Source organism: Oncorhynchus clarkii, chromosome 4 (genome assembly GCF_045791955.1).
Source record: "Oncorhynchus clarkii lewisi isolate Uvic-CL-2024 chromosome 4, UVic_Ocla_1.0, whole genome shotgun sequence".
NCBI lineage: Eukaryota > Metazoa > Chordata > Actinopteri > Salmoniformes > Salmonidae > Oncorhynchus > Oncorhynchus clarkii.
In genome coordinates, this window is record NC_092150.1 from 60253864 (window position 1) to 60262952 (window position 9089).

Consider the following 9089-nt stretch of genomic DNA (forward strand, 5'->3'; position numbering starts at 1 on the left):
GGGGCCCTATGTATCAAGCGTCTTAGAGTATACACATACATAATTAGCACTCATTAAGGATACGTTTTGCCATCTTTAGATCACAATGGATGAGATTACATGGAGAGTGGGAACTGATTGGAGATCAATGCTCAATCGGAGGTGCTTTATACATACAACCCTAAAGCCCTCAGTTTATAACAATTGTATTGTATTATATTGTATTATATTATAACAACTGTATTATAATTATTCATCCTGCAGGATTGTAATCCCAGCAGGCCTGTTCTGATGAACTATCTTCCAAAAAGGCCTATAAAGTGGACAATGGAGAGTTGCTGGGAAATTCCCATCCTGTGGATGTGAGACAGTGAGGGCAGTGTTGTATATCGTCCACAAGAGGGCGGAAAAGCGTCAGGAGTCCATGCTTCCCTTTAAAGCCAACTTATACTTGATCCAAAAATGTGGTCATAAGCTTTGTATGGGGGTGTGATGCGATTCCAAAGCCTCTAGAGGGGTGCAGAGGCCAAATCAAGCTCCATACCGCATCACCATGCCCTCTCAAATTTTGTAACAATGCGGAAGGCTCTGTATAGCTCCACATTGACATAATTGGTTGATGGTAGGTGGGTGCGGAAGGTCCTGTATAAACACAAATGCACTTCCTTGAAAACTTCCTTCACAACAGCTCTGCTCCACGAAGCCAAAAGGTGTATTTTCTCTGACTTCTGCAGGCTGCATCATAGCGTTCTATTCTTGTGAAAAAATAGATTTCTGTTCAGTGTCCTTCCTTTATTGCCTTCTTGAGTGGAGTAATAACATACCGTACCTGACATGGTTGGTGTAGGTGTATAAGCTATGGGTGTATGGTTGTATAAGTTATATGAGTGGATCTCTGCTTACACCTATTTGTGACAGATCTAACGCCTTGTTATCAGAGATTACTTCAAAGAAAAGAGGAAGGAAGGGTGCTATTCGAACAAGACCTTGGGGTCACTTATTACAGTTTATCAAATTTGTTCTATTGCGATTTTCTTCTCTTTTGTAGGCTGAACACACTATACCTACTAGCCTACAGCTTTTCATCAAATAATCATGAACTTGGGCAGAAGACATGATAACCAGCTGTGACTTTATTCAAAAGCTTGGAAACATTACATTGCAATATGAAAAAAAACTGTTGAATACCGCAGATTTTTTTCCCCCCCAAAGACTTCTCAGATGCCACCACAGTACAGAAGCCACTTAACAGTTTGACATTTGATTTCCAACACTCAACATTACAAGAGGCAGCAAAGCATACTGGTAAACAGCTGTCGGTAGTAGTTTAACACCAAGATAAATGTCTAAAGAACAATGTTAACTGAGTGATAGTTCTATATTAAAAGTCCTATATAATATAATTGAAAATGACCATTTTCATCAACACTGGTAAGAGACTCATTCTAATGTTTTGGCTGCTAACGAATGAAAGGCTTGCCTTTGATAAGAATGAACTGCAGTCAACCTAAAAACTGACAGACAGGCTATCTTCTTGTTTTGTTTATCTTAAAGCTGTGCTGTATGTCTACTCTAGGGTAGCTATTGTGATCTCCTCAAATATCAAAATAATCCTAATCAAGTTAAGTTATGTTTACGGTAACACTGACACAATTTGATGAGGTGTCGAACAGAAGGTAGATTTTTTTTTATTTTTATCAAGTTGTAAAGTTATTCACAAATGTACTGAATTCAATTAAATCCACTTACAAGTCATCTGAATTCAATCCAATGCATGTAGTTCTATGATTATTATGGTAGTGTGGCCAGCACACTGCAACCAGATTTCAATTTTCATGACCTGTGCTCAAGCTTTAGCCATACAATACATTGTTGCGTTGACAAACTGTTTTAAAGACAGACTCACAATGAAATCACTTTTTGGAACTGGATTGTATGTAACACTGTAAAATTGTTTGGTATACATTCACTTTTTATTGAAAACATACCACTATACCCAAGAGTAGAGACAAAGATATGAAAGGCACAATACCTTATAATGACATTGTAGATTTTTGACTTCGTGAACACATCTCATAAGTATTTAAAGCAGATTTAGCTTACTGTGGCCTCAAATGGCACATTTATTTTGTTAAATTGAAGACTGTGGTTTTCAGATTCATCCAGCTTCTATATGAAAGATGACTCAAACAGTCAATGGAGCTGTCTACACAAAGTCAGGTCAGATTTGATTTCCTGTTGGTTATTTCTGTATAAAAAAATTAACTCAGACCGGTCGGTATAAAAAGAAAATACAAAGGCAACGGTTCCTCTGTCGCTTTATGGATCATACATGTCTTAAGTAAATTAAAATTAAAGTTAGACCCTTATGTAAATAAAATGGAACTCTTCACACAACACTGTATATTTGTACATAACGCCTGGACAAAGCCAATGCCTGTTCTGGCTTCTCAAAGCCTAAATGATTTATCTTCTTTATGGAACACATATTGACATCTTGATAACATACTTCTAATCTCAAAAACCTAATTAGCCCCTTATCCCATGAATGAATATATCATTGGTTCAGAACCTGAATTCACAGTACAAAAAAATATGCTATGCCTTCTACAGTTTGATCATCATGAAGTCTATGGCCAACAGTCCCCATCCCGCTGTCTTCATCACCATATATTTGGCACTTAGGCACTGGAACACTATACTGGCACACCTCGTAAACATAAAACAATTAAGTAATGAACCGCTGAAGCATTTAGCTATATGTGTAATTCATTACATCCTGTGGAAGGTCCATCCCCATCTCGTGACGCAATATCGCTGTGACATGATGATGACCAGCTAGACAGCTTCTGCAGATGTCTCAGTGGAGACAGACATGGTCACTTTGGCTATTTTCACAGTGGTCTTCACACAGCTCTCTGCAGCCCTGTTGGCAGCAATGTGCCTGTTCTGGCAGTCAGACTCCAGGCTATTGTCCAGCTGCTGGGCACTGCCCCGGCACGCCTGGCATGAGTTTAGGAAGGCGTGTCGCATGTCCTTGCTCCTCAGGGCGTAAATGATTGGATTGACGGTTGAGTTGAGCAGACAGAGCATGCTGGCAAAAGCAAACACTGTCTTAATATCGTCATCCATCTTCCAAAACAGGTCGTAGACCATGATGGCCAGCACAGGGCCCCAGCAGATGACCAGCACCACCAGGATGAGGACCAGTGTCTTGGCCAGGCGGATGTCCATGCGCGTCTGCTCAGGGCGCATGGTCTGCGACTTAGTCCCATCCGCCGAGTACACCACCAGGCTCTTCTGGGAGGTGCGGCTCAGCATGCGCACGGCGTGGTGATGGGCCTTCCACAGGATGTACATGTAGGCGTAGATGATGAAGAAGACGAGCACACTAGTCACCCCGATCCAGAACATCAGGTACTTCTCGTCGATAAGCGGAAAGATGTCTGAGCAGACCGAGTTGAGCTGCTTGCAGTTCCAGCCCAGCAGAGGGAGCACTGCGAAGACAATGGAGATAGTCCACATCACGCAGAAGGCGATGACAGCCTTGGTCCGCGTGACGATGCGCCTGTAGGCCAGGGGCCTGTGGATGGAAATGTAGCGGTCTATAGCAGTGAGAAACAAGCTTCCCACAGAGGCTGTGAACGAGGCGGTGACTCCGCCCAGCTTGAAGAGGAACACATTGGGGCTGTCTTTTCTGTGGAACACATGGAAGTCCAGAAAGCTGTAGACGAAGATGACGCTGCCTAGCAGGTCGGCTACAGCCAGGCTGCCTATGAAGTGGTAGGAGGGGCGGCAGCGCAGGGTGCGGGATTGGAGTATCACACACAGCACGATAAGGTTCTCCAACACCGTGAAGGTGCCCAGGGTGAGTGACATCACCGCCACAGCCAGCTGCTGGCTAGGGGTAAGGATCATGAAGCATTCCATATCCATGAAGTTCTCCCCACACTGGATTCCGGTTCCCTCATCTCCAAAGCCACTCCGGTTGCCAAACAGGTCTGTGGCATTGGTAGGGAAGAATGGGATGCCTTTGAGGATGAGTTCCTCATCTCCAGGCACTTTGTCTGGGAAAGAGTTACTGAGGAAAGCAGAGAGAGGCTTCTGAACGGACAATCCACCCTTAGTGAAGTCAGCGTTGATGGTGGTGTCATCATAGATGGCATCGTTGGAGCCCAGGTACTGCAGTCCAGAGGTTATAGTCCGGAAGGTGGTGTCAGCCACACCATCTAGCACAGACTTCATGACTGGGCCTGAGAGGTGAACACTGCGGTTTAAGATGATTCCTGGTTAACCTATGAAATGATGAGAGAAATATTTGTGGACAGACATAATTATGTTTTTCTTTTTGTTCTTTGGATCCCCACTAGCTTTCGCAGAGACAGCAGATATTCTTGCTGGGGTCCACAAAAAACACAGAACATGACAAGTAACAAAACACTGGTGCACTAATAGACAAGGACAGTCACACAAATAAAAAATACCATGATATACACACACAATAAATAAAACAATAACAAATAAAATAATAATACAAACAATACAACACCAACCAATGATGTGTGTGTTAGAGTGTCTGTGTGTGTCCCCTGACAGTCCCCGCCGTTCCATGAGATGTTGTTTAAGGTAGTTTTGCTTATTGCTTGAGTAATTGGAGATGGAAGGGAGTTCCATGCGATCAAGGCTCTGAATAATACTGTGCGTTGCCGTGAATTCTTTTTGGACTTGGGGACTGTGAAGAGACCCCTGGTGGCATGTCTTGTGGGGTATGTATGGGTGTCTGAGGTGAATGTTATTTGATACTCTTTTATGATACTCTTAACTGGCATTGAATGGCACTGAATCACATATTCCGTGGCCAAAATGAAACCATGTCTTAGATTGAGTTTTTCTCACATTGCTTGAATGAGCAAAATCGTCAAGGTGTTTGAACTCCAACCTGCTATATCTCATTCTATAAATTATATTACTTTATAATTATCTAATGATAATCATTAGCCTGAGGGGCAGCCTTCTTTAAAAAAAATGTTGATAGAGTATGCTAACCATTAGGGAAGGGCAAAGGATGGGCAAAGGATAAGCTATGCATGTAACACAGAGAGAAAATTCCACTCCTGTCAGATAACTCATGTGCAACAGGAGACAGTCGATTTTGTCGATCACTAAACACGGCTCCTGTTATACATTCCCTTTACTGTTCTTTTGTGCTATCGTTCTCATGCTTAGCAGTCGCCATAGGATGGTGCACACAGGTGCAGTCATACCGAAGCTGATGGGGTGTACTGTTATCTAAAAGTGAATGAAGCCTTTATAACGTTGGTTTATATTTTACTAAATGTATTTCAAGAGTCCTAAATTCATTATCTTAACTTTTAACTGCATTTACAATTTCACAATATTAGACTAATAGGCTAAATGCCCTACTTTGTAAACGTTAGTTTCACTTTCACCACTATAGGCTTCCCTTAAATTGGTTATTATTCTTTCAATGGGTTTCACCTTTTATTTTTCAAATTAATTATAGATCTACTATTCAATGCCATTGTATAGGCTTCGTTAACGTTTAGGTTAATGTGTTGATGTCAATACAAATGTAGGCTATAATAGCGTTTTTGTACTGTGAAATGAATGAGAGTCCTGAATTAGGACACATCGGCCTAAATAATTTATTTTAGCCTAATAAATCGCAATACATTTAATTATACATGACGCTGTAATTTGGGTGGAAATTATTCCCTATTAAATTAAAACAGTAAATGAAATACAACAAAAACATGTATTTACCTTCACATCGCTCGCTCAGGTGTTGACTTCCCTCCACCCAAACTGTCTCCAATCATTAATCCAACCTTGACGCGCTGTATCTGACTAAATAAATATACGTTTAATCATCGAAACAAGGAAAGGTAAAAACATTTAACATCATATAGAAAATATATTTATATAAGTATCTAAGTGGTAATGTATTGGTTTATAAGGTTTCTTGATGGGCGCTCATTTCCTTTGGCATCCGCGCTCTCATGTGCGCCCTTCGCACTGGTCTAAAGTTCTGGTTGCTGCGATGTCGGAGTTTTTTTTTTATGTGCGTATTTATGAAGCATTGCTTTAGAAAGCCACATCACGTGCTATGAAACGCGCTATGCATAGATTTCTATAACCAAGTGCAGGGATTTTGGTGCCGTCAAGTGCAAGAACAAGGGAGCATACAGACACAATAAAAACACGGATTTTAGTCCCCAAAGCCCATGCCATTGGACAAAAGGACAGCTGCACATAGCCTACTGTTACAGGTTCAGTGCATTATGGCTCAAATAGGTTCATTTACAGATAGGCTTTGTATAAGACAATCAGTCATTTTCACATAATTTCCCTGTCATTGATTTGTCATAATGAAAAACGACATTTACAATATTCTTGAAATTAAACTTGGTTGATCTGGTAAACCATTGTTCATTACTATCTTTATCGAATGAAAATCTTGGATTAAACAAGCTATCTGTTGGGTGTTTTAAAGACAGTGGAACACACTGCAAATAAATTACCATGCATTGTAACCTAGTCAGTGTGTGTTCATGAACTGGGCCATAGGAGCACTGTTAATGACCTCCTCAGTAGCACAGCATGTCAAACTATCATTAGGCTATTTGCATCATTAGGCCATGTTTTGCCATTCTTCAGGTGCATTATCTGTTTCTTCTCAGACAGTCATGTTAATGATTAAGGACATTGCTGGTGGGATAGCACATTTTCAGTCTGTCTTTAAGATCAATTTCTGTAGATATTGACCTCAAAGGGCAGACATCTAAAATGGGTCTGAGCACAGGGAAGAATACTGTAACAGAGTCTCAGAAGGATTGAAATTCCTTCAGGAAATACTGCGATTTCAACAGCCTGCCCAATTAGAAATCTAAAAAATGTTTAACTGCAATGAATTATAAGGCTGGCTCTCTTTATGACTTTAAACATGATTATAAGCACAGACAATGAATGGATTCATTTCCATTTCATTGTCCATTGTCATCATTGAGTGGACCAACCTCTTATGCGTGGAATTTTATATTTTATTCTGCATCCTAAGCCAGCCGGAAGAATGAATTGAATGGTCGGTTGGAGACATGAAAAACAGAACAAAAACAGAATTGGACATCGAATCCATAGGCAGCCTCGCCAGAGCGTGACAACCTTGTCTGCCACTTCAGCAATGAGAGAGAGGGAGATAGAGAGAGAGGCTCTCTCAGTATTGTGACAGCAGGGTTGCTGGGCCAGGAGACTGTAGTGAGTCTCCACAATGTTCTCTACAGTCAACACAGCTCTAAATTATGTTTTAATAGGCTGTGGGCGGCAGGTGACAGCTAGGTTAGCCGTGACAGGCTGAAATAAAAAATGAGCTCTTGGTTTATAATTGTTCATTTTACCCATTTACTAGTGTTCCTTTTTTCATTATACACACAGATATAATGAGAAGTACCTGATGTTCTGGATTGGGGTGACCAGTGTGCTCGTCAAACTTTTATGAGACGGAATTCAAAACTTTATTGAACTAAACATAAAGTAAGTACTAAGCATTTCATTAACACTTTCGTGACATTGTGGTAGAGCCTTAGTGGAGTATGGAGGCTCCTAAGAGGAGGAAGGGGAGGACCATCCTCCTCAGTGAATTTCCTAAAGATCGTGAAACATTTAAAAAGTTATTATTTTGAGAAAACTATACAAAATATTTTCACCAAATAATTGATTAAAACACATTATTTTTGCAACGAAGGTACTTAGAAGCCTCAACAGCAGTTAGGGTAGCACCATGATGCAGCCGGAGGACAGCTATGCTACGTCCTCCTATGGGTACATTGACTTCAATACAAAACCTAGGAGGCTCATGGTTCTCATCCCCTTCCATGGACGTACACAGTAATTATGACAACTTCCGGAAGACCTCCTTTAACCTCTCAGAGCTCTTGCAGCATGAACTGACATGTTGTCCACCCAATCAAAGGATCAGAGAAGGAATCTAGTACTAAAAGCATAAGCTACAGCTAGCTAGCACTGCAGTGCATAAAATGTGGTGAGAGCTGACTCAAAGAGAGAGAGAGAGACAATCGTTGAACAGTTTTGAACAGATTCATTTCTTCAAAAATGACGGAGGAGCAAGAGCGAGAGAGCGCTAGCTATAATTTGTACAAAAAAAACTTTTACTTACTTAGCTATCAAATGCAACTAACTAGTTTAGCCTACTCAAACACTCGGCTCAAATAGATGGATGCTATGTTAGCTAGCAGGCTATGACTATCCAACACCGGAACTCTTGCCAGGCAAGATAAGCTTTTTGGTTTGACAAATTATTGCCACCGGGGCCCGCCGGTGTAACTGTTAAACTGCTTACTGGCTGTACACGGTGCTGCATGATTGTAGCGGGTTTACTAACACGTTAGTTCTGTTAGCTATGTGATTATGATGTTACTTTAGCTAATATTGTGACAACGATATAGGCTGTGTGTAGCGTTTATGATATTGTCACGCCTTGACCTTAGAGATCCTTATTATTCTCTATGTTTGGTTAGGTCAGGGTGTGACTCGGGTGGGAAAGTCTATGTTTTCTATTTCTTTGTTTTTGGCCGAGTGTGGTTCCCAATCAGAGGCAGCTGTCTATTGTTGTCTCTGATTGGGGATCATATATAAGTTGTCATTTTTCCTTTTGGGTTTTGTGGGATCTTGTTTTCTGTTTAGTTTCTCAGCCTTACAGAACTGTGCACTTTTGTTTTTTTTTGTCTTTGTTGTTTTGGTGTCATCAATAAAAATACTATGTATGCCTGCCACGCTGCACCTTGGTCTCCTTCTACCAACGAGAGCTGTTACAGAAGATCCCACCAAAAACTGACCAAGCAGCGTGGCCAGGAGGACTGGACATGGGAGGACATCTTAGACAGTAAAGGATCCTGGACGTGGGAGGAGATCAAGGCCGGAATGGATCGTCTTCCATGGGAGCAGACGGACGCAGCGAGGGAGGAACAAGGTCGACACTGGGGTTTGCGACCTCGAAGCAAGCACGAGAGGCAGGAACACAGGGAGATTGGCGGAGTCAGAGTTTAGACCTGAGCCAACTCCCTGTGCTTACC

At 41.4% G+C, this 9089-nt stretch overlaps 1 protein-coding gene across 1 annotated transcript; it reads right to left on the minus strand.

The window, feature by feature from the left end:
* Positions 1-1660: 1660 nt before the first annotated feature.
* LOC139407759 (cannabinoid receptor type 1A) lies at positions 1661-5862 on the minus strand. Its single transcript, XM_071151617.1, has 2 exons — positions 5764-5862; positions 1661-4274 (listed from the first exon to the last, which is right to left on the minus strand). The coding sequence occupies exon 2, from the start codon at positions 4222-4224 to the stop codon at positions 2818-2820; it is 1407 nt and encodes a 468-aa protein (XP_071007718.1). The 5' UTR covers positions 4225-4274; positions 5764-5862; the 3' UTR covers positions 1661-2817.
* Positions 5863-9089: the final 3227 nt, after the last annotated feature.